This window comes from Ciconia boyciana, chromosome 1 (assembly GCF_034638445.1).
Source record: "Ciconia boyciana chromosome 1, ASM3463844v1, whole genome shotgun sequence".
NCBI lineage: Eukaryota > Metazoa > Chordata > Aves > Ciconiiformes > Ciconiidae > Ciconia > Ciconia boyciana.
This window is the reverse complement of record NC_132934.1, coordinates 193,515,908-193,542,589: the sequence shown is the minus strand read 5'-3', so window position 1 is coordinate 193,542,589 and position 26,682 is coordinate 193,515,908. Positions and strand designations below refer to the sequence as shown.

General features: G+C 38.0%; 1 protein-coding gene across 4 annotated transcripts in view; it reads right to left on the bottom strand.

Annotated features, from left to right (window-relative positions):
• Positions 1–26,682, bottom strand: part of DCLK1 (doublecortin like kinase 1) — a 249,765-nt gene that overhangs the window by 33,823 nt on the left and 189,260 nt on the right. For 3 of the 4 annotated variants that reach the window (XM_072850361.1, XM_072850364.1, XM_072850362.1), the window contains 4 exons: positions 12,796–12,880; positions 11,331–11,439; positions 6,384–6,441; positions 5,488–5,607 (listed from right to left, as the gene is read on the bottom strand). In XM_072850361.1, the coding sequence (XP_072706462.1) occupies positions 5,488–5,607; positions 6,384–6,441; positions 11,331–11,439; positions 12,796–12,880 (372 nt within the window). Of the gene's footprint in view, positions 1–5,487; positions 5,608–6,383; positions 6,442–11,330; positions 11,440–12,795; positions 12,881–19,703; positions 24,526–26,682 lie in introns of those variants that run through there. The other variant, XM_072850363.1, reaches the window with a different exon arrangement.

Sequence of the window (26,682 nt, the reverse complement as noted above, 5' to 3'; positions counted from 1 at the left end):
CCAACCCTTGCCGCTTTATTATAATCACAAACAGGCTGGCATCAAATTTTTGCCCAAAGTCTGACTGAACTCCAGAAAAACAAAGAAATTCTGAGTAAAACTCAAACCAGCTATCTGTCATCACTGCTAGCATATTTTAAAAGTCTGTTTCCATCTCATAAAACTTTGAAAACATGGATTTTAGAAACCACTTTCTCTACACAAGATGTGAAGGTTTTGGTAGTGTGATGCTCTTCTTGCAGCTAATACCGAACAACTTCCCAGCATGTATGTCAGACAATCATACTGGAAGACACTGAAGAATTAAGATTAGTATTTCACCACAGCTACAAACAGATGGCAGCTTGTCCCATTTCCAGCTCGTCGTGCTGTCTAACTCAGCTAAAAGCTACTACCAGTGAAAGAAAAACAAGAAGAGAAAAGAGAAAGAAAGAAGAAAAGAAGGAAAATTAAGTGGAAATCATTGAAGTTGCAATGATCTTCACCAGGATCTGAGGCAGCCATGACATTTGGACTGTATTTCCAGAGCTGAGCTGGCAAGTGGGAAGAACATGTAAGTGCTTGGAGAAAGACCAAAAAATAAGTTTAAAGAAGAGATTAAGGAGGAAGCTTGACAGAGTGGAGGAAAAAACAAACATCTTTTGAGAGATACTGCTCAGAGGTATTGGGCCTTTGGCCAAAATCAAAGCAGCACCATAAAGGAAACATAGACCAACAGAAAAAAAAAAGAGGAGGGAAATGATAATTCTGCAAAAACAATGCAAAGAATCCCTGCTGCAGTCAAAACATCAAGGAAAAAAAATATATCACAGGAGAGTGTATTTTAAAGAAAAAGTAGGTATTTTCTGAAGGCAACAGAGGATTCCCAGCTTTGCCAACTCTCATGATTTTATCAACAGCCTGAAGTTATTTGGTGGGGTTTTTTTAAGGCTCAGCTCCAGAGTAAACACTGTTTTCACTAAGAGAAAGGAGGAGGGGGAAGAATCAAAAAAAGAATTTTTCCAGGAATCATGGCTACAGAGAAAGAGGTAGGAAAAGACAACCACCAAAGACTCAAACTTGAGAAAACAGACATTACTTGTTAAAAAAACCCAAACAAACTATTAAAAATTTTGCATTGTTGAGGTGCAGCTGAAGTCTGCCAGGGCAAGTTTATTCCCACTGTAGACGCAAAGCTCCAGCTTTGGAAACTGCTTGCAGCCAACCATTGTCAAATCTGGACCACACCAAAACCTCTTGCTCTGGCTGGTGACTGATCAAGATACATCAAGATACACAGTGTCAAGGAAAAGGAGGAAGAAAAGGCCAAACTAAACCAGACCGAGGATTAGAGAGAAAGGCCAAATATTTGGCAAAAGTACAATACCATGTACTTCATGACATTAACTGATCCCTACGTATTAGTTATCAGCATGTGGCAAAATATGTGGGATAAATAATCTGTCTTCCTTAAGCTCGATCCTGTGAAGCCCCTGTACCAGCAGCTTTTTAACATGAGGTAGTGGATTAAACAGATCTTTGGTCTTATCTAATACATTCCAGATGCTCAGGAGAAGTGTCAATAACATCAGCAAAGGATCTGCCTCCAAACAAAGAAAACAGCCCGAGCTGAGATGTGAGGGGTGAGAAGGAAAGAAGCTGAACCTTAAAAAGAGAAGGGAAAATTTTGGCCTAAAGGCAGAAGAAAAAGAACAAATGTCCATGCGCAAGAGAAACCTAAACTCAGGAAAACAGAGAGGCTGCAGAGCACATTAACAGATGGTCAAGCCAATCTGAAGCAGAATCATTTTCTCCAGTTAAGCAGCCTACTTTACTCAGTAAAGTTTCTTACCAGGTTGCCTGGTAAGAAAAGAAAGCATGTATTTAGTCTGTGGGATTCTCTGCAGTTAAAAGAGAGGTGATATCCTACAAAGAGTTAACAGAGCTGACAGCTATATCAGGCAGAATTGTTTTCAGACTTCCCTTTCCCTGAAGAGCACTTTAACCTGCAAGGTTCTGCTTAGCCGATTCACACAGCAGGTCACTATCATTTATTCAGGCTCAAGGGGTGAGTTCAGGATGACATTTCAGTCTTAAATCCCCTGTTCTGGAGTGAAATGGGACCAGTAACATCTGAATGCAGTTTTTATCATCTGTGCACATGAGGAAGTATACTTGGAAGCACAGTAACCAATTATTTATTTATTACCTTGTTATGTAAATGATATAATCTCTCTTTTCTTCTGCAAAAGTGAAATCATATCCTGGAGAAGTAAAGGAAACTCTGCAATAAATCTTGCTTGTTAAATTGGCCAAACCCCTGTTAGGTTTGAATAACAATTTTGTTTCGCTGTGTAAAAAGGCAATGTGCCAGAAACCAGGTCCTTGCTTCCTTTTACAAGCACCACTTGCAATGTGTTTATATTTGTATTTATGAAGTGCTTTTTCTTACACTTTACAAAGCAATGAATGGCCTATCTGCCATGAGGTGAGGGCAGTACTTGCAGCAGCCACTTATGTCAAACATGTTACTGCCAATTAATGCAGGGTGGTATTAACTGAAACCGTGCTCTGCAGTATCAAGCCTTTTCTCCTTGAATTTCTTTCCTGTCTGTGAGTTTGATTTAAAGTCAGGTCTTCAAAAGTCAGTCACTAACAGATGGTTAATCAATTCTAACAGTGCACACTATGAAATGGCAACAGTCAGCAATTGGTGAATTAACAATTAATGTCTTTCCAGAAATACCTTCCCTGGTGCCCATAGAATATAACAAGGCTTTTTTTTCCAATTAAGTATTAAGGAATAGATGTTTGCTTCAAAGAAACAAAGTTAACTTCCCAGGGTTAGGGTATTTCTTCTAAATTTCTTCTATTATTCCACATAAAAGTAAAGAACATTAAAACAGTGCTCTCTAGGATATCTGAACTACAGAGATGTCTATAAAGCCCTTCTATAGCATAACTAAAAGCATAAATATCTTGCTATGTACAGCAATCCTGAAGAGTAAGGAAGAAAAGAGTTCAAAAACCCAGATTTTTCCAGAAAGTTAATATAATGGATGGTTTTCTTTATATACATCTTTTAGGCTAGTTATTTTGTAAGAGTTTTCAGTCCCCTCCTCTCTTATTTAGCTGAGTAGGACTTTGATTAAAAATCCACTGGAGACTACAGTTTGAACATTTTTCAAGCATGAATAGCACAGCAGGTTGCACCCATAAAACCAGCTATGTGCTTACGTCTTGGCATGTTAGACAAGGCACAGCTTTTACTTCTTAGCACACCTCATGGGGCCAAGATGAAGGATTTGTCAATGCAGGCTGAAGCTGTGGCTACATTGGATTACAACGCTGTGCAAGAGTATTGAGGTACCTTTGAACAAGCTCTCATGGACACCAGGAAAAACCTACAGTAACATGGATTGCAGAGTGAACTCACTTATCATAGAAAAGAGCAGTAATTATGATAAAAATAGTGTTAGATGGTTAATGGCATCTGATCTGAAGCTGTGCCATTTCACATTGCACTCCCAAGTGCGAGAGAGGGCTGTGACTTTGAAGAAGGTGGGGAAATTCTTCTGGGACTGGTTACACAGAGAGATTCATGGTGTTGAAGAGTGTTTTTGCTTTTTTCTTAGGATTTAACCTCTTCATCAGAGACTAAATGGGGGTGCTAGGTACCCTGTCAGCTCCTTGCCACCAGCATGCCCCAGTGTACCTCCTCAGAGCTGGGAGGTGGTGGACAGCAGGGTTAGCTGGACCATAAGCTCCAGAGCACCACTCAAGCCAAGTAGGGCATCGGGCAGACTCAAACCTAAGAGGACAATGTTGCCATCTCCTAAGCTGTGGGGCATGGCCTGAGCTTCTCATGGACAACAAGGCTGTCCCAGCCTGCCACAAGGACAGGGAAAATCTGTGGCTGTCCACCCATGGGCCACACTTGACAGCCTCCCAGCTCTGCACTGGAAACATGGCTTGCGTCACCGCTGCTGCCACGGAGCACGGGGGATAATGGAACAAAACAAAAAACTTTTCATTCTTCTTGCTCTCGTATTCCAGCCCAGAGATTGAGAAGTTCTTTAAGAAACACTTGGACCTGGGATCATCCTATCTAACATCTCAATGAGGTGCCTATATTAAGAGCATCCCCTAATCTCCACCTACAACCAGAGCAAAGCAGATAACAACCCTGCTTGCCAAAATTGCTTTCTCTCACGACCTCTGGTGGTGCCTGTTTCTATCCATGGATACAGAGGATGTCTACCGAATGTGACCACACTTTTAATTTAAGATAAGTGGAAGTGATCTGGCTGCCAGGGTTCAGACTGCCTGATTTGCTCACAAGTGTTGAGCACGCACATACAACAGGCCTGCACGACAAATGCTGTTGCTGCACAGCTTTGTTGTAATCTTTGTCCTTAAACACTTAAAACTGTGGATTTCCCAGGTGTAGGCATGATAGGCTGCCCCAGGAGAACATGCTGATCAAGATACAGGAACGGAGGTGGCTGCTGGGAAGATCTCCTCCCAACGGAACAGCTGAGGAAGGAAGGAGAATCGCTAATCCCATTAGTGAATGTGAAAAACAGGTGTATTCTGTTAAAGTAAGTATGGAGGACAATATGTCCTCAGTGGTTTTCTGTCCTAATTTGTACAATTTACTCAAATGTATTTTTACCACCTTCTATGCACAGTGACATACTTGTGTATTAGTACCAGAACCAAGAGCTAAATTCATAGTTCTTGCACTGCGCTCTTGACAGTATGGGGGCAAGAGATGACCTGGTCTGAGTTTCATAATCCAGTTTGAATATGTAATTCCACCAGTGAGTGAAATAAATGCATGAAATCTGGAAGTTACTATGAAGAAATAAATAGGGTCGCAAATATAAAATACTGCATTAGCAAACTTACTTTTCAGAATAGAACCATGCTTTAAATAGCAGGTTTTTCTCTTTCACTTCCCCCCTCCTCCAGCTTAAATTTAGATTATTATCAAGAAGGCAAGCCTGACAATGTGCTAATATAAAGCAGTAGAGAAAAAAGATAAGTAATATTTTTTAAATTTAACATAAATTAATAAAATCTAATTAAACTATTTTATCAAAGAATATTGAATTTTGAAGGCTGGTATTTATGGCTATTCAGACTGGGTGTATTTTCAATTCACCTCAAGGCAGGTGCATTTCTTTAAGATAAAACTTTTCAAAGAGACTTCTTTTGGGGGAGCAAATAAAACTAGTGATCTCCAAAGTACTGTCCACAGAGCGCTTCTGAGTGTGGCTTACAGAAAGTTAGACAAATATTTGAAATATTTGAAAGCTATTAAAAAAAAATCTGACAGTGGGTTACACATCTTTCAGCAGGGTGCTGGACAAGCCTACTTCAGAGACCCCTTCCATTCTAAATTATTCTGTGATTCCATGATTTTTAGTAAGCTTTAGTACCAGTGAAATTTCTCAATATGGTTGAAACAATTCGTAATAAGCAGCTTGTCTCCAAAATACTCACCTTTACAAGTTCCATGACAAGGTACAACTCAGTTGGCATGTCCATCTCCTCAATCAGAAGTACAATATTGGGATGCTTGACTCGTCTTAAAATAGATACCTCATTCTGTATCATGTGTTCCTGCCACACAAAATAAATCTTTAATGACTATGGGTTGGTGGGAAAAACTTTCACTTCCATTGTACAGTGGAAAATGCAGAGAGAACTGGAACCTGCATGGATTCTTCAGGGTTTTTTAAAAAGGTAACAGACATTGCCTCCAGCAATACGGAAGGAACACATCTAGAAACAACATCAGTGTCATAACTGAAAGAAGAACAGAGAGCAGAACATAGAAAAAGAAATGGAAGAAAAGACATGTTTCTGATGCAGAGAAAAGTTAAATATGGAAGCTTCTAAAATTTTTCCTCAAATGCAGAATCTTTCAATTTAAAAATATGATAGCATCTTCTCAGAGAACCTTTTGTTATACATTTCAACAGCTTACAGAAATTCACTTACTGTAAAAGTGACATCAATTTGATTAACCTTGCATATTGTTTAGACACAGTGACCGGTGTTGTTATAATTATTAGTATTATTCTTCTGTTTTCTATAACATCTGGGATTATGAAAGCTAGAGGACATAATTACAGGGGTAAAGAGCAAGGGGAGTGAGTGTACCCACACACAACCAACCAACTGGAGAATCAACACATGCATCTAGAAAGGCACGCTGCAGCCTTTTATACTGAGACTCCAAGGGTCTCCAGAGGGCAGGCAAAGGCTTCAACCAAAAAGATTCTAACACTTGCCAGGAAGAAGACAAATACCAATAGCTTCCCAAAGTGATCTCTCACAAAATGTTTCTTGAAAAAAAAAAATCTTTTGGTCTCATTTGATTTTTTTATACTTACTTTTCCTCTACATTTACTTTTTTTGATTATTTTCAGAGCATATTCTCTACCAGTTGATCTGAGGAAAGAGAAAATAAAAAATTGTATGTTAAATCACATTGAATGTTTTTCTCAGTCGAGTTTATATTTGTCATTTGAGCACAGTAGGTCTGGGCAAGAATTCTATTCAAGTATTTGTTTTGTCAAGAAATGAAGCTTGGATCTGTCTGGAATTGTGAACTTGAGCCAAATTTATTGAATACGTGTGCCCGAGAAAAAAGCATTAAGCATTTTTTTTAAAAAATGAAGACATTTCAATGTTTTTGAAACAAATCACTTGATTTTTTCATTTTGTAGTGGTATTTGTCATTTTTCTGCAGTTTTATGTAGAAATATTATATAGTATTTACAGATCCAAATCTTCTCAAAACCAAAAAGTTTTGTTTTCTCTTAAACAAAAAAATACAAGCCATGGAAAATACATCTATTTTTTTACTTAAAATGAAGAGGCATTTGTTTTGCCTTAGCACTCGCAACTGCTAAGATAAAAAAGTCACTCCTTGGAATAACATGTTATGTATTCAGTAAGTATATGACACCTAGCAGAGTTAAATATGATGTTTATGGGAAAGAATATGAAAGGTTCTGGAGACAGTAAGAAATTATAGAGAATTAGTTCAGGATGAGAACACGTTTCCTTTTAGGTGGTTTTGTTCTGAAATCATATAATATTTATCACTACCATGTACATAGATATTTATTATCTAGAATGCTAACATAGGAAACTAAGCTTGTAGACAAGTTCACAATTATCAATTTCTATTTCTTAACCAGGTTATAAAACCAAAAGATGGCTGTAAGGATGATACCAAGAAGCTCTGTTCACAAGCTCTAGTTTCACTATAAGGTTAAATGAGGAATGGATAATATAAGAAAAACTCTTACTGAAATGCTTTTGTTTTGTAATAAAAATCTAAAGAGTTTATAAAAGTCTAATACATTGCCCTTAGACATAAGTTTGGTTAAAAAATAAAGAAAAAAATAACCTCTCAAGCATATGGGGTGATTTTTTTTTTCATTCTTCATTTAGCAATACATAGGTAAATTGATACATTAAATTGTTATGTAATAAGTTAAATAGAGAAAAGAACGTGCCTAAAAGTGTGCACAGTCTGTCAAGTAGGACATGCAAAGTGAGTCATAAACTGGAAGCACTGCATTAGGAAAACGACTGGGCATTTTCATTTCCATATTTAAGCATGGAGACCTCCTCTTGCAATGATGTACCACTAGGTATTAATTTAAGGGAAAATGGGGACTTCAATAAAAAGAAAAAAACCCAACAAAATACTAATTCTGTTTGAATTCCCAGGTCAGCAGGGAGCAAAGACAGTCTGTATGAAGACATTGATGACATTTATGACTTGGGAAAAAAAGTACAGCATGGCTGTTCAAGACTTAAGCAAAGAAAAATTAAAAACTTCTCATATCTGTACTCCCCCACAAAGGGGTTTAATGCTACAGCCCCCAGAAATGGGTCACACTCCATGTGGGGTGCCCCTTCCCGGTGCTGCTGTCTGGTGGCTAAGGTCCCAGCTCAGTGAGGGGACAGGCAGAGATACGGACACTATTTTTGGGGAATGGAAGGAAGAGGTAGAATTTTAGGAATATTAGAAATTAAGATATCTGGGGTTCAAACTCAGACAAAATATGCCCTCTTTCAATAGGAGTCTCTTTCAAGCTGCTTGGTTGCCCTAGGAATGCTTCCTTTCTGTCATGAGAAAGGAAATTGATGGTTTTTGTTGGCCATGGGAGACCCCATGTACTCCAAAATACTGGGAAATCTGAGCTAGTGAGGAAATGTCAGAATTTGGTAGTATCTGAAAGTTAAAAATGAACACATATAAAAACACCGCAGGACAAATTGTGCATATGATAGAGCAGATATGTAACGAGCAGATGACAACTCTGACTGCTCTTTGTTTTGGTAAAAAGAAAATTAAAGCTAAGATAATGCAAATCCTTTCCCTTAAAAAGCTGCAGAACCGCAGGCTGTCAGCAGTGCTGCAACTTACACACCCGCCAAAAAATACGCACAGCCGTGCCAGAAACTCACAGTGAAATGGGCGTATCACCTCTCACCTATCACTCAACCCAAACGATAAAAAGGTGCCAGGCGAAGTAGGAAACACGTTATGGCTGGATAAAAGTCTGGACCCACAGCACTAATGCAGGGCATGGAGTTAGACCTCTAGTTCATAACAGGGCTCCATGCCACTCTCCCTGGCTGTTTTAACCTTTTGCAAAGTTCATGGAGATTTCCATGGCACTGGAGATAAAAATCTATCTTCATTATTTTTGTGTGTGTATTAAATGTATTTGTGTGTGTGTGCCCATGCGTTCACAGATGCACAGAATAGGATTTAGAAGTCCCCACGTGAAAATTTTGACAATGGTTTTTGGTTTCTATTTGGTCTGTTCGTTGTCAGAGGAAAATGCCTGTGAACACATCTGAAGTGTCAGAGTGGCTAACCAGTGCACACGGGCTGGTCTCCACAGCTATGGAGAAGAAGTATCCATGTGATCAGTGAAGATCTGTAACAAGACCCATTCCTACTTGCTTAACACCTCATGGCGCTATTTCTTTGAAGTCTAATGCACACAGGAATTGTACGTCAGAAGAAAGTGGAAAAGTCCTCTGTCCCAAGTATCACCCCATCAATTCTGGCTCTGCAAATGATGGACATATCAGACTTTGAAGTGAGGTGTTTTCTGCTTAGAAAGACTGTGAAGAATGTTTTTGAAGGGGTTTTACATGTACTGGCTTTAATTTACCCTCCAAGCCTTTAATTTCTCCTTCCATACTTGTGATGGCCAGGGCATACTGATTTAGAAGTGGAAACTAACAGAAATAATTCTGCTTTAATTTTCAAGCTCTCCCAAAGTAGTAACTCTCTGATATAAATGGGACCTATGGAATGGTATGGCTCAGAGACCATAAAAGTATGTATCTGGGAATACCTGAGTAATCATGCTGTTTGAGCACATATTCACTAGATACATCATGTTATCGGATACTTCTGGGACCAGAAGGATAGACAAGAGGACAGGAAACAGTTTTCATTTAAGCTCTCGAGGATATTATAATCACTAGTATTTTTAGGTGTGGTGGGACCTATATTTAATTTTGTTTATGTCTTTTCTCTCAGCTTGAGAAAGAGTTGTAAAATGCACACTAGCACATTTGAACTGTCTCTCAGCACAACTGGCATTTTCAGCTGAATGACAGTGTATCAAAACCTCAACCTTTTTTTATTTTGCCTTGTAATCTGTTTCTCTCAGTCACTACTCACTTTACTTTTAAGTTGCCTTTGTCTCTTTTCTTACTTGTATATTTTCACCCATATTTTTCACCAGTCATGCCCCCTCCATAGGGTTTTACAGTGCTTGCTTGTTTTCATATTGTTTTGCTTTGCTTCCTTTAGATTTCCATATTCCCCGGTTTAGTGTTCAGACCCTGGGGCTTGATCTGAACAGCTATCGCCCTCCAGATGACCAGCTCCACCATGAACTCACTCTGACAGAGCTCTAAAGGCCTCACAAGAGCTTTGGCCAAGTCCCACAAGCACACTGTCAGCTGATACAAAATCCGCTCTTCCCCCTTTCCCCAACAGCTGTCCTCATGGTCTCCGACTTGCCAGACTCTTTCAGATGCAGAGCAGGACCTGTCTTTTTCCAGAGAGACTCTAGTTTAAAACCAGCCAAGCTAATTTATCATCTTCTGCCATGAGATCTAATCTTGATTTACTCCCTAGGGTTAATATCACATTCTTACAGGCTAAAGAGCTAAAGTTCTTTCTTTGAGCCCAAAGGTGAGGTTACAGTCTTCTGTAAGACCCCCCTCTCTAGGATATGGTAATAGAGGATATAAAACTTCACTTGTGGAATTTTGTTATCAGACCTTGACATCTCTATTGTTCTTTCTTTTGGACATCTCTAGCTCTGGCAGTTTTTTGCCTTCTCTGCACTGCTACTATCTAACATGAACAATCTTACAATCATTTCACATACAGTTACCTTCTGTCTTTTTTACGCTATATTCTCCTATTTTTAACAATACCACCAAAAGGCACCTGCAGTTCTGCTCAGAGCATTTCTGTCTTTGTTCCCTATTTTTTACACTTTTAATGTTGGGTAGAGCCAGTTCAAACCTGATTCATGACCTGCCTGACCAGATTTAGAAACCGACACCTAAGCTAGTCAACCTGGACACTTTCAGCAACACCGACTTTTGAGGTGACTTGTGACTTCTCTAACCTGGAGTGGTTGTCTAAAATCAGTCTTTAAGGGTGACTGTTCTCACCTCTTAACAGTAAAGGGCACTGAAGAAGTTAGATTTCGATGTCTGCAGTGCAGGCTCCTGAAGTTGGATGGAGCTCATATAATGGCATAAAGCAGGCAAGCAGGAGATAGATACCCGTTTAATTAAAGATAAACATGGAAGAGGTTACTTCTCAGTGTCAGATGGCAGAATAGACGGATCCAAAGTCAGCTCTTTTTGCTGACTACCACCACTACACTGCGCACACAAAACTTCCTGACATCTTTACAGAATGCTCCTACATGTGAAATGTTTAATTGGTCTAATGTAAAGGGAGAGTTGTAAGAATATACTGCAAGAAGAGACGTTATTTCAGTGCAACAAGAAGGATTTTACACAAAGAACTGGTAAAATCATGCGGAGTGCTGCAGAAAAAGACCATATAAACCCCACAAAGATTTAAATCCATAGATTGTCCCTTAGACTCACTCTTTTTTTCATATGAGTGTGCATTAGTCTAGTTTTTCCATCTGGCATTGAGACATTACCTTATTACATGTCCTATATTCTACAAATAAAGACATGATCTAGAAAAAGCATGACATTAGTGGTTATTTTTACAATAATAAGCATATTATCCTCCTCACCTTTCTATACACTCCTTCACAATAGCAAAATTTCCATCTCCTATAGTCCTTCCAACTTTATATCGCTCTGCTATCGATGCTGGAACCTGGAAACCTTCCTCCAACACTTCTGAAAGAATCATTAGTACATTTTTATTGTTAGTGAAGGAAACACAGATGTTGCACATAACATGCATTTTAAGTCTATGGTTTAGGAGCCTGGAAACCATTCAGAGTCAGTATCTCACTTACTGTACAGTGAAACCATGCTGCTGACATTGTATATACTCAACAGGTTTCACACAGATACAATAATGAAAAATAAGACTTCTGGGGCTCAAACATACCACCATTCGAGTGTTACATAGTTTACCATTCCCATTGTAATATGCCCCCAGGACAAAACCAAAATTGTATTTTTTTAATTATGAAAAGGCCTCTATGATCTGCACAAGCGCAGACCAGCCTCCAAAAAGGGCTGGAACTCCTTGACACAGCATGATTAAATACATGTACCAAAGAAGTCCAACACTCAAGCACTTATTTTATTACATCCTGTAAACTGAGACATCCATAAAACTCCTCATGTGCTAAGTGCTAGTTCTCCCCCTCCCCCAATATTAAATATTTAGTTTTTAAACAAATGTTCTCAATAATACTACCTCGCATGCAACCTGGGCACCAGATGTTTAGGTAAAATTGCATTACACAGTGTCTAAGCATAAGAAAAGTTTGTAGTTTCATGTGTTTTAGTGCTCATTCATGTACCATTATTTTTAAATGTATTTGAAATAGCGTGGTACAAATACCTAACATGCCTCTAAAAGCTGACTGCAAACTGCAGCTGATACAAACTACTATATAAATATCGTAATGTAAAAAAAAAGCCTCTCAAAAATGTGACTTGAATTTACACTCTTTAAGACAGAGCTTTTAACTGTATCTTTATCTATCCTTTGTTTCAGTTTAGTATTAAAAGTGAATGTTATGATACAAGGAGGCTGGGGTTTGCCTGAATTCACAGGCAGCATGAAGAGTTACTGTCAGAGCCGAGCACACACACACACTTACTGCGTGTGAACTGGCAGTATTGGAGCAGACACTATCCCTTAGCCAACTTGCTCAATGCCTTAGTACAGGGTGAGACTCCTCATTTCCGAGTAAAGACCCAGGACTGCAGCATGTTCTTTAGTACCATGCCAGACGAGATAAAAAAAACAGTGAAATAATCCAGTCAGCACTGCATCACCTGCAGAACTAGTATCTAGAGTATCCTGTAACAAAAACACCTCTGAATAAGGATGTCCAGATCAAATCTGATCCGGAGTGAACCTAACTGGTTTGCTAAGACTGACGAGCCTCCTCACGGAGAGTCATCCAGCCCGCAACGCTCCCACCTTCTCCGGCAGGAAGAATGACTCATTTCCTACACAGCTGCTGTTATCACTACATTGACTGCTTTGAAATGTCAGCCTTCAAATGTTACCTTCTGCAGGTCCATCATTTTCATCCATAGAGCTGCAAACTTTGGTGGATGCTAATGAGGTAGAGGAGCCACTGTGTTGGGAGCTCTGGAAATGGAGAGACACAAATGAAAGCAGATGATTTTTAAGGAGCACGAGTACCCGCAGCATGTGCCTGCTGGACACACATCCCGGAGAGGCTTCAGTGTTCCCTATGTAAAGTATCCATTTACTTTGGTGGGGGGATATGTGGAGGCTTGGGAAGAGTCCAATTTTTCCACTGAAATTACACTTTTGGTACCCCTGCGCACATGGAGATATCCCTGATCCATCATGTGCAGCAATGTGCAGCAACGCTTTTATGTATGGGCCATTAGTTTCTCCCTATTGCACACACATTTTGGCAGGGAAAACTGAGGAGCTGCATGCCCTCTGCAGGCAGGAGACCGTTTTCTCAGCGATACCATTAACCCAGCAGGCGCTAGAAGCATGAACGTCTGTTTTGACTGAAGTCGGCTTTGTTATGGGCAGAATTCCTCACTTTTGCAAACCTCCCTCTGGTGAAATCCTCCCCAGTGGTGTTCTAGAAGGGAGAAATCATTATGGTAATGTATGGAGAAAATAAAATGTCAGGGTGAATAATGTTTGCTTTTTTGGAAAAGCATTTGATTGGGTATAGCTCACTTGAGGCATGAGTCTGTACCTTGGTTTTACGTACTTGTACAGCAAGTGTCTATGTTTGCCTATACAGTTAATGGGGGGAGGATGGTACCTCTATAGTCTCTAGAAAGAGACTCATAGCCATCCAGCTTGGATGCTGAAAGTAAAGCAGACAGGATCTCACTAGGGAAGCCTTCCAAAGCACCTATCTGTCTATAAGTTACATACGGACTCTAGGCATGTACTTTAGGAACACTGCTTCATAACACATCTAGATGGATGAAACTACACAGACATATGAGATGGACTGGATTTCACCCAAACTTTTATCCTCTGCTGCGTAACGATTATACAAACATATCTTCAGGATTCTCTCATCTTCAAAGGAAACCAGAAGCAGCTACAAATGTAACAGTGGCGCTTTAAACTTAGAGCAAAACTGAGCATTTCCTCAGGTCCTCGTGTTGCAACATAAGTGAGAAGTATTCAGAGGATTCCCAAAACTAAAACTTTCCCAGGTTCACATAGTTCGCATGCTGAAAGGTTACAAAGTGCTGCAGTATTTAATTACCTCCTTCAAGCTATATATTACATAAATTGCAGGCTGTACTGCATGTAACTGACACTATCAGTTCCTTATCTGTGTTTGCAAGGTATTGAGATGCCCACTATTAGGGTGCCAATCCATTTTACAAATTTACTACAGCTTCTTTGGCATGATCTCTCCCTTCTGCCACCACAGAACACAACCAACAACTGGAGCAAGAAAAACTAACGGTGCAGCAGTTGGGATTTTTGCAGAGTACGGAGACAGGGAAAAGGCAGTCAGCAGAGTTAAAAGCTGGCCAGTATGCAGAGTTCATTTGAACAGACTAACTTTTAATTTCTCCTACAATAGATTAAGGTCAGATGATTTAGACAAAGGCTGAACTTGGCCTGTTTTTCACTAAATAATCCTGAGAGCTTGCACATCCTGTCTACCAAGAGATTCTTTGCCCTTTTTTTCTTTTAATCAACCCCAGCTCATTCTTTTCATCCATCCAAGCATTTCTTCTGAGCTTTGACCAGAATTAAAAATTGCATTAATCAGTTTTTGGACTACTTTTGCTGCCTCTTGACAACAGCAGTGACTGATTTTATGCAGTTCACTAAGATATTGTTGCCCTTGCTTCTTGATTAGGACGTGTTTATGTATGTGCTATTCCTGTGCTAAACTCTGCAGGACGTCTCAGTAAAAACTTACCTCTGGTTCATTTTTGAGCAAATGAGCAGATGAGGATCAAGGTAACGGGAAAATGCTAGGAGTTCTCATGCCTGGAGAAGTCACTCTCAAAGCCTATTTTTATACACATGTAATGAGAGAATTGTTTCCCTTACACTCCAGCTTGTAAAATAAGCAGAAAAACATGTTTTCTCTACTCATTCTGCTGTGTCTGTTTGTTTTCCCAGACCAGGCATCCAATTTCTTGCTTCTTTTCCCACTCCACAGAATTTTCTTAAAGGAATTACAATTTAAATATGTTTGGTATTTTTTACATATACAATCAGGAATGAATCTTTACAACATTTAAGGGGTACAACACAAAAATGTTAGTGCTAGATTTCCAATAGATTATCAAAACAACTACTTTATTATTTAGGTTTTCGTGTTTTAAACAGTGAGATTACACTTTTCAGCAGATGTTAGGTCGAGACTGCCGACTACACACCGCTGCAGCTTTCTTTAGCAGTCTGTCAGCCTCTTTACGGAGTCTCACACCCATTGTTCTCATTTGTGAGAATGGGAGACGTGAAAATCGAGACCTAACTCGGTGGCCACATCTTCTCAGAATGGTTGCCTAGAGAGACTCAAATTTCTGTTTGGGAACCTAGCTTCTCAAGGACCCTGAAGATGAGGTTTAGCTGAAAACTGTGACTGCTCAGTCCTTCCAAAATTAGACTCCTTCGAGGGCCCATTTCAGCAAAGTGCTTCAGCAAGTGCTTCACTTTAAATACAAATAGTCTTAATGGCCTACACATGACTGAAATTAAATTCACACCCAAATATCTGTCTTAGGTATAGCTCCCTAAATATATATTTAGCCTAGGTTTAGTTAAACTAACTGAAAAAAAAGTGGCCCATAGAAAATTTAAAGGAAATAAAATATCAATATAAGATCAATTTTTTAAATGCCTCTTTCTTTTCTTATTTTCACTACGTGAGGATGGGAAGGCTAAGATGATATTCAGAACTAAAGTGATGCATTAGTAGCATATACTGTACCATAGGTCTGCAAACAAAGCATACAGCCCCTTCAGTGAGACCTGCGTGCGAAGCACCAGCGTGTGAGCAGAAGCAGAGCTCGCCAGTGACAAGGAAGCAGTAGCTAAGAAGACATTTGCTAAAAATACATACTGAGATTTTTAAAACTTTAAACTCCATACAATTTTTAAACAAATTGAAAAATATGAAGAAAACACATACTTTTCATTACCTTTGCTGAACCCCTTCTATTAAAACAACAGATTAAAAAGAAATCAGGAACTGTACATTTGCATACATTCACCAAGTCTGCTGACAAGACCCCCTTTCACAATTAAAGAGACATTACTAGGTAAACACGACACAAATATTTTCATCTTTATTCAGTCCTCTGGAACAACACGCAGGCATTTATTTATTTATCTTTACTTCAGCTAGAAGGACATTCCGTTTATTTAGACTTTAATTAGCTCGTTGTTCTCAGAAGCTGAAAGCCCTCCGGGTCCAGCAATCCTTGTGGGTCTCGGTGTTCTTTCCAGTTGGCTTGCCAATCGTGAGGCAGTCTGTCGTGCACACTGTTGCTCTCACAGCTGTGGACCCCATCAGGGATATTGCAGATGGGGAGGGGGGGAAAACAAACTCTAAGCAGGAGTATAATCTCTTCAACACACAGACCTTAATGCAATTAGCTGTTTTAATTTTAAGAGATACTGAGGTGCTTGAAATGTCATCACTTTTACACAGATTTAAAGGGTCCAGTTGCACAGGTTGCCAGCACATGGCCATTTTTATGGCACACCTCCATAAAAGCAATGGCATAAAAAAATCAGGTCTTTGGTGTAAGGATTTCAGATCCTATTCAGGTTTATATAACAGATGGCCAGCACACCACACATCTCATTGATGTGAATGGAAACATTAGCGCTATAGAGTTTCATCCATGTCTCACTGGGAGATTTATTTAGCAACTGTTTTGTAAACAGTTTGTATCTCAGTGGAAATTGTGCTAAATCCACGAAAAAAAGGCAGTAAAATAAGTATTACTGTAATTTCTCTCTCCCCATACTCACCTTTGTCCTAAATTAATCTTAAAATCCTACTCCAGCTAAACAACAGGAATTATTCTTGTGGACTACCAGTATCAGCAGTTATAGAAAGAAACTTAAATAAATATTACTAGGAAGTTTGTTAATGCCATTCAGATTCCTGAATCTTAAACCCCAAACACTGCGTTGCATTTTCCAAACCTCTCAAAACCTTTATTAGCGCATATGGAGTCTACAAAGCCTCTCGACAATAGATTCCTTTGTATTTTCCTAGCATGAAGGAAGCATCTGGATGAAATGTGAGTAACAGAAATGCACACAGGTGTAACGCTAAGTTTGGATCTCATGCAGAGTTCTGCTCTTTTAGAAACAGGCTTAATGAAGCGAAGATTAAAATTAGTAAAAAAAGTGTTAATTCAGGAAGGAGGCTCAGGATAAGGGAATTATTAATGTCTTTAAATGATGCTTCCTAAGATTTTCCCTATTCCGAAGAATTCTACAGAATTTAAAAAGCATACAAAAAGCTATGTGTGTCAGTAACGTGTAAGATGAAGTTCAGCTCAGCAAAGATAAATAGCGTTAAAACCAAAACTAAACAGTTAAGCAACCATGCTCACCTCTTTTGGAGCCCATACTAGTGTTCAGCCTGGTTATAAATAACCTTTGCAAGGTAGCCGTCACGAATTCCTGACATAGTCAGTTCCTTAGCCTAAAGATCATAATGGTTAATGGTAAAATAAAGACAACAGTCCAGTGCAGGTATTAGCTCTGAAGGACTTTGAAGGGCTCAAAAAATTCCTGTAATATGTAACAGTGTTAAGCAAGAAATAAGTGAGTCAATACAACAAAATGGTACATCTCCAGAGAACAAAAGGTAAAGCAGAGGACAGCTGGTTCAAAACAGTAAAATAATATATTTTGATGAGACTTTTAAGAAGACAAACTCATTTTTTTATTATTCAGTTTAGAGAGAAGCAAAGGGTTACACTGAAACTCCCTCTCCCAACTCTATCCAGCGAAAAATGTTTTTGATTTTCTTTTGTTTAATCGCTTACATTTTTTGGCCCAGCCAGCTGAGACGGGGAAAAAAGTTTTCATGTAAACAGTACAGAGCTGGCAAAAAATTACTTCATGGAGAAACATCAAACCCACAATCTTCGTGCCGAAAGAATGGAAGCCAATGGAATTCAATGTATAGAAAGAGAAATGATGTAATTGCTTTCTTTTCAAATTCAGACATTGCACTAAACTGACACAGAAGATCCAAATTTGTTTATAAACTGCTTCATCCGGAAAGGAACAATAAAAAAATGTATGCAAACCTGCTACTTATCCACAGTCCTACGTCCTGCCCTGTCTTGTTAGACACTTGACTGAAGAGAGGCCCTACATAGGGAAATTATATTTTTTTGTTCATTTATGCAATTCAAGAGTTACACAACTTGGAGAAGAGATAAGTTTAAAAGGCACAAGCAATAATCCGACGTGTGTCATGCAGGAGCTTCTGTTGGTTTTCTTCTTCGACGGACAGAGGGACAAATAGGAGAGTTTGCAAGGGAATGGAGCTGACGGACTGAAGTTAAATTTTCAAGCTGAAGCACCTTGTTTTATTAGGATCCTCTTATTAAGCTGCAGCATCAACTGCTTATACGCTCATTTGATTTGATTTGTAACAAGGCAATTCTGAAAGACCAACATAGTTTCCTATATGGTATTGAACAGTAAACTTAAATCTAACCTCCGCTAGCTCCTGACAGCTGCTTCCAAAGCTGAGCCATAATTCAGACTGTAGGCTCACTCAACCTTTGGCATCCTCCAGAACAGATTGATGATCCAAAAAAAAAAAAGTAGCAGATTCATATTATTGGAAGTTGACCTGTCATTACTGTATCCATACTGTGGTTAACATAAAAAGTTACATGTGCAGTGATGCAATGTGAAGGTTTCCCTTTTCCTTTTCTAAAGTTATACACAAGTAAAGTTATACACAAGTAAAATTTTCCACTCAACTACAGAATAAAATTTGAAAGGCCATCAAAGGAGGGTCTTATTTCTTTCACCTAATTAAGGTCACAGGACAATCACCACTTTTATTTTTAATCTGTTTGAGTTGTATTTTAAAAGCCCTCCTGGTATTCTTAACTGTTACTTGGTAGAGACAGAAACCTCAGTTATTTTGTTTCTACTCTTCCTCTTTTCTATAGTACTGTTTCCTTTCTATGTCTGTACACCTTTTTTAGGCAGACCTATTTACTGGCAACCAAGAGGGTTTCAAAACTAGAACTTTTATCAGGCCCACAGATCCCTCTAGGAGAGTGTCTGAACATCAGCTGAAGCATCAGACTGGCAGATGACATGTCAGAAATTGTAACGCCTCTCTTCCCTCGCCCCTGCCAAACAAAAACTAAAACTAGGCTATAGATAGGTATTTTTGAAGAGTTGAAAGATATATCTAGAAAACAAGGCACTTTAAAACAACCGTGGGTATGTTTCGGTACTCTCAGCTTTTCACAGGCATATTTTCCTAATACTTGCCTTAAGAGGAGTGCTGCTGTAGCTGAGCTGTCAGCAGGGAACTGGTACCTTGCTTTGGATAGTCTACTAATTTCCCACTTCATACCTCAAACCTAATCCGTTGCGTGCCCACAAACTTACCCATGAGCAATTCAAGGCAAGTATATTTACTGTCTCCAAAAGACCCATTAGAAACCAAATTCTTCCTTGAAGGATCTTTTGCATCTACACACTAGAGCTCAGAGTTTATTATTTAAAAAGGCACTGAATGCATCTACTATTTAAAGGAATCCATTAGGATGCATGAATCCCATATGCTTATACTAAGTGAACTGTTAGATGGACAATGCTGATCCAAAATGAACAAGCAATACCAACTGCAAGTATTTTTTTTAAAGCCTGTTAATCATGTTTCCAAAATAAACTCACTGAACAGCGTGTATTTTTTAAATATATTTATTACATCGCTTACAATAATCTACAGTAATGTTAAATCTAGCGAAACAACAAATTGCAACCAGGATGACATGGTCAAATATGAAACACAAATACAACACAGTATGATGAAACAATGGCACAAAAATGAAGGTGATTTTCTTCAGCTGATTATATGGAATAAAACATTCATCGGCATTTATTTTTGCAAGTTTTACATTTTTTGCTGATAAATCAACAGCTTGCTTTTTGGTTTCCTGCATCACATTAATACAAAAATGGTATATTTTAAAAAGCAAATATCCAAGCACTTTTCTTTAAAAAAAATAATTGTATGCATAACTTTGTAAAATCTTAAACTTATGTTGTAAATGTGCCAATATTTACAATATCATAGTGCAACTAACAAAATGAAGAGGCCTTAGCACAAACATCATTAGCTCCTCTTTCACTAGAGTCCAAATTCCAAAACACTGTATTGCAGGGCAAACCACAAACTAATTACCTCAGATAACATCAGACAACAAGTACACGCTGAATACAGTACAGCTTTTTTCATACTTCACTGCTGAGGGTTAATTTAAGCAAATTTGAATATAATCAACATGCGCAAATACAGACACTAAAATGCATACGAATATGTATGTGTGCACTGCGTGTGTTTTTAACCCTTCGCTAATGTGTGCGTACACAACACATGTATTAACATACCCATTGCCTTCCGCAGGGAGTTAGGGCGCTCAGCCAGTCTGAGATCGGGTGCAAGGTGAAAGAGGCAAACCGAGCCAGCCGAAAGGTGTTACGACAGCAAACACAGCTCAGAATAGCCTCTGCTCTGCTCGGCAAGCCCTGCTTTCTGAATGAAGAGGTTTCCTGGGGGGTAGCACACCCATTTCCAAAGAGCGTGACAACCACTTGCTTACTTTGCTCTGCATGTAAAGCTACTGCTGGCTGCATGGCATAAGGTTGTTTTTCTATTGATCACTCATAGTTACAAGTTCTCATCCCGTCACTAACAGATAAACTGAAAGTGAAGATTAAATAAAGAACAATCTTGTATTCGGTTGTATACCATTAACTGGATACAAGAAAAAACACAGACAACATTAATCTAAGTATTCATCAAGTGACGAGGTAATTTAGCACCGTAAACATTTTGTTTGTCAATTTCTCTACTATTTTTGACAAAACAGTAAACTTGGGTTGTTCAGAGGTTTTTTTCTATATTACTGTTAATTCATTTTAACATTTAGAGTTGAAGGACATTTTTTGTAACATACTGCACTATATAAAGTTCACATCACAGTGTCAAGTATGAAACTGTAAAAGCAAACACTATTATTTATTTCGATTGTTACACCACACAATCTCAACCCAGGTGTTCTTCAAGGCTGTTTAACATTATGTATCCTTTCTTATATATTTATAGCCACAATATTAATGCCCCAGAATTTTAATTTTACAGCCTTATATGCCCTGTGAAAATGGTTTAAAGAGAAAAATAACTAAATATAATGTGGTGTCACTGAATTATTTTACAAATTGAAAAGCAATTTTCACATTGGATAATGAATGTTAAAGATTTTACTGATTTCAACAAAAGAACTTCTAATATTGCATGACTTAATACACTGCAGAACAGTGCAGTTCAAGAGGAGACACAAGTCTGAACATGCCAAAATAATACAATTTCAAATTTATGATTAATGTTTTGTCTGTGTATATATATTTGTGCATAAGGTCCTATCCTGCCCACCTTGGAGTCAATCGTGGTTTGGCCACCAACTTCAAACTGAGCAGAACTTAGCCCTTGTTTGTACATAGGTACATGGAGCTCCTCAGTGAGTACAGGTTGGTGCAGCTCCACTGACTTTAACAGAGCAATAGCAAATCCCACCAGATGAACATCATCCCATTAATACATTTTCCCCACGTATTTGTTTAAAGCCACAAATGTGACATAAATGTGCATGGGTTTCAAAGCCATTAATCTACGTGTGTGTGTGTGTGTGTATGTGTGTATAAATACAAACATACACATTCTGTGCTTCACATGTGAACTGTTTGTTGCATAAAAGAAGAAGAAAAGAGATTAAAAAAACCCCAGAAAGTTGCAGAAAGCATTAGGGAAATAATCACAAGTATTCATAAAGCTCAAAGGGAAGCAAAGCATTCACAATCTATACAAGACTCTTTAGCTATGTCATAACCACCTTAGAGTAGGCACAAATAATGCAGCATACAGAGAACTATAAGAGGTTCAGACACTATAAAGTTGCTTAAGCTATTCCATTATTTAATGAAGTCGATGAAATCTAGGGACAAACTAAAACCTGTGCTGTTGCAAGCAGAACTACAGCATCAAGAAACACAATTTCAGTTTCACCCATAAACTGAAACCTTCTGGTCTTGCTCAAAAGAAACATTTCATTTCTACTCATGTATAATGGGAATTACATTCCACACAAAAGGGATCTCAAAGTCTATAAACAGTGTACCTTTTCAATCTCTAAGGGACTTTCATTCCTTAAATGAAATATTAATGATACATATTGCCCCTGAATAGCCCCTTAATACAAGTCATATGTTGAAATGATTAAATGTTATGGACTAGCATATTCTTTGAAACAGACTTGATGGAGAACTCGCTATGATAACAATTACTGATATAAGGTCCATTTTTCTTTTCCACAGCTAAGCAAAGCCGTGGGATTCAGGTTTGCTGGCAATCTGTGCTCCTTGCACAGAACAAACATTCTTAATAAACTGCCTTAAGCAGCAGTAGCCTATATGGGAGAGGGGAGGAAAAATAAAATTCCTGGAATTTATTTTCTTTACAGGAAAAGGCAATTTTCAAAATGTCAGTAAGTATTTTGTTCAATCTGGTGGAGTTGTCTGAATTTTGGGAAACTGATCCCAATGCACCTTTACAAAATATGCATTTCTTGGGATTAAGTAATACGTTTTACAAAGACATTCCCTCATAACAGGCAAAAATGCAAGTAACTTCACAGCTGCGAACTTTTTCAGTAGAACAGGACAGCCTTAGGATCAGGGTATGGGGCGGGACTGTTCCTACTGCTGGGAACAGTTTTAGATCTGAAGTCTGAAGCAGGAATGGCAAAACATGCATTTCAAAATGGAGTGACCTAACTGCTTCAGCAAACCTGCCAGATCAATGACTTTCTCTCCAGGTGATACTGGAACCAAGTATTGAAAACAGAGAAGGTAAGTTTTGTATTCTGCTGCCCTTTTACTTCTTTTTGCAAATATCCTCCATAAAGAAAACGATATTGATACAGTGAAGCCATAACATCACATGCCAATATTTTCCAGCTGCTGAATTTTATTATGGACAAATCAGTGTAAAGGAATTATTTCACTACATTTAAAAGTTGGCATGCAGCAGCTAAACATGTTCTGCTATTAAGTAAATTTTCCTGATTTCAAAATATATTAAATCATCACTAAGTAGCTCAAAAATATAATCTCTATAGATTTTTGTTGAGGATCAGAACCACACTAATTTCTAATTCTTAAATCATTAGTATTTGAGATACTGAAAGGAAAGGTATAAGACAGTAAAAGTGTGTGATCACTACACTATGGGCTTAAATACAACAGATAAATTTTAAAGCAATATACAACATATGATGGGAAATATTGCTATTACATAAATTAAAGTAGACTAAGATTCTCATAATAAAGCAGCAGAAAACAAATAAAATTAGTAGATATTTGTTAAGCAACTGGTTATAATGCGTGACCTACTTTAACACTAAAGGAGTTTTGCATATTCATGCTGTACAAAATGACCACTTCTAGAAATTACGAAAACAGAGAAATTAGGTCAACAGGAGGATGATTTACAGTACCACCATTTCTGTAGGCTTACATTTTAAAATGCAAATGTCTTATTACAGCAGATAAAAAATGATGTTCCTGTCCTTAACGTAAGTGAAAATAATCACTAGTTTCCCAGGCAAAATGTGTTCTTCCAAAAGGTGTCATCATATGTGTGTCAGATGACACTGCTAGCCAGCAGACCCCCTTATTTCCTCGTTTAGAAATCTGTCCATATTTACTTGCACCACACGGATGATCAGTATTAACAGCTCCGGTAAAACATTCATGTTGCCTGCGAACACCCTTCTGTTTAGAGTCATCAAATGGCAATGCAGTGAAGAGAACTTAAACACTGCTTTGAAAGCATTTACTTTTTGTCCTGTGACCACATGGGATTTCTGCATTTTCTTTTCATTTAGATAAAAAGACTAAACTTAGAGTGTTCCAAATGTGTGTGTCGGGATCAGACAGCGTGGTGCAAGTAGTTTAATATGGCAGGTTTTTTCTTTTCTGCATTTTACCTATTCGTTGCTAAAAGCAAAGCATTCATTAACTGTTCATACCAAAATGAATAAAGATACCTATGTTAAAAACAGAACATATAATCAGTACCCTATATGATAAAAAGACTGCTATTCATAAATGTGCCCACTATGGATTTGTGCGTTATATTCACCTTATCCAATCTTTGTTCTTTAAAGTGTGCACAATGCTGTTTTGTATTTGATGGACATATTCAATGGCTCATTCATTACAAATTCTTGCATTAAAATGCAGTGGTAAAGCCAAAAATATCCCCCCACACTAGAATTAATTTGGCCCCATGTTTTTAATATTAAATATGCAAAACTCTTTTGTGCAATTCACTATTACTGTAAATTAGCAGCTATGCTCTTTAAAAATGTTAAACCTTCACCAAATCACAAACCATAAACATTGTTCCATTTTCTCTTTTACACTGAGTCTCCTACTGAATCCATATCATCCGAAGAGAGTGGGCGATACAGGTCCTGTAAGATGAAGTGCAGTATAGATTTGTTTATTGTGTTTGATTTGTTGCACTGCAACTGTCTTATATTCTTTTTGTTACTGTGGACCAGAAGATATTGTTTAACATAAAATACACATATTCTATATAATCAGATTTTTGTCTTAATGTCATAGAATTATTTTTAAATCAACAAATAGATGGTTAGAAAATAAAGCTGGAGTTTCAATGTACAACATATTCTAAGAGGCAATTATTTTTTTCTTTTATTCTTTGCTATTGAAGACTACTGAAACACTATTTGTCTGTTCTGGAGAGTCTCCTAATTGTTGCAAACTTGGCAATCTGAATTTAATCTTAAAGGGAATACATTTCCCTTTTTGCTGTTTCGCAAACAGCAGTAGGAAAGTAAGTGCTTACCTTACATAAGGTAATCAAAACTTGCCACCCACTGGTAATACCGCATGGATCCAGCAACATTTGAGCCCCAGAATGCTGACACTGAATATTGCTGTTACCTATATTGTACTGACAATGGTATCTCTTTTCCACAGTCTTTCTGTGCCTGTGTGCATGTGTAAAAAGACAGCATGTCAAATCCCCCCGTCACCGGCTCTTTCTGACGGTAGCCAAGCAACCAGCTCATAACAGCAGGGGGAGAGTCTGAGTGTGCAGATCCACTTCGCTTTTTCAACACCCACTTCCAGCATCCTCTGATGGATCAGATAATCCTCAAATGCCAGCGGTGTTAGGGGATGATACAGTACCCTATCCAGCCTACACAGCACAACAATCCTTGCCAAGATACACAAGAGCGCTGAATGAAAGAGCAAGTTCAGTGAGGAGAAGCGGTAGAGGACAGAGTACTATCTTTTTAAAGTGAATTAAGCATAGCTGATGGTTTAGAGAAGCACCGAGCAGGCAGGTGCCCAGCACACCTCATAGGCAAGCTCTGATACCTTTAAGCTGTTTCCGGGGATCCTTTAAGTAGAAAACATATTTATGAAATAAAAAATAACTACAAGACAAAAATAGAAGAACACATGAGAATGGGAAGGCTGATGGAGCTAGCTTTAGCGTTGAGCTAGGTTTGGGGGGTTTTGTTTTTTTTTCATCACAGGAAGATAACCGAGACAAAAAATAAACAAATCTAAAAGCTACACTACAAAACAAGGGACTACCTAAAATGAATGCTTTACAAATTTCAAATTTACAAGGTTCTCAATAATCTATGCAGGTTTATGTTTCACTTGCAGGCATGATATAAACAGGATTTAAGTCCCTTAAAGGGGTTTTTCATCCCCTAGAATGCTTATTCTGCATGTATTTTGCCAACGGGCATGTGTACATACAGTAGCGGACATGTTAGACTGGCAGACGGAAAATCAGATCTTAAATACATTTCTATTTTGTTGTGAACAATACAGACAAAAGAAGAATTTTAAACAGACAAGACCATCTCATTTTGAATACTAACTAGTTAGTTAATTATTAAAATTCCTTTTGAGCATATACAGTTTTGGAATTTCTAATATATGGTACAGAAAAAAAATATTTTGATTTGACAGTAGCAGTAACACATCAAACTTTTGAATCTTCCAGGTGACTGCTCACTCCTCTGAATATAAAAAAAAAAATGCATTCAGAACTTACAAAGAAGATATTTGTGAGAACCGACTTTTAATATTGGGGGAGTATTTTTGTGGTTACTTTTATAACTCTATGGTTGTTTTAAAGTAAAATCATGCACAAGATTTCAGGATCATATTCTATGCCTTTTCATATACTTTTAAATACGTGAAACTTCTTTAAGGTTTTCCTTTCTGCAAGAATTTTCCTTGCCTATAATTAGCCATAGAGCTGTATTTCTGAAAAATATGAGGAGAATCTATTTATTATTTTGCATAAATCAACAGAAAGACAAAACTTGCTCAAGGAATAAGACTTCTTGGCCACATACAACTCAAAAAATCCTTATATACATAGAACTCAACTTCTTTGCCTGATTAGTCAAGAGGTACCTTAAATCTAATTTTTTAATATTCTGTAGGTTGTAGTCTCTAGGGAAGTGGAGAAAACATTTAAAATAATGGCAAGCAATGGAAAATCAGGTATAAAGTATAGAACATTTCCACCCTAATTGAAGTAATGACTCTGATTACAAGACAGTGGAAAAACA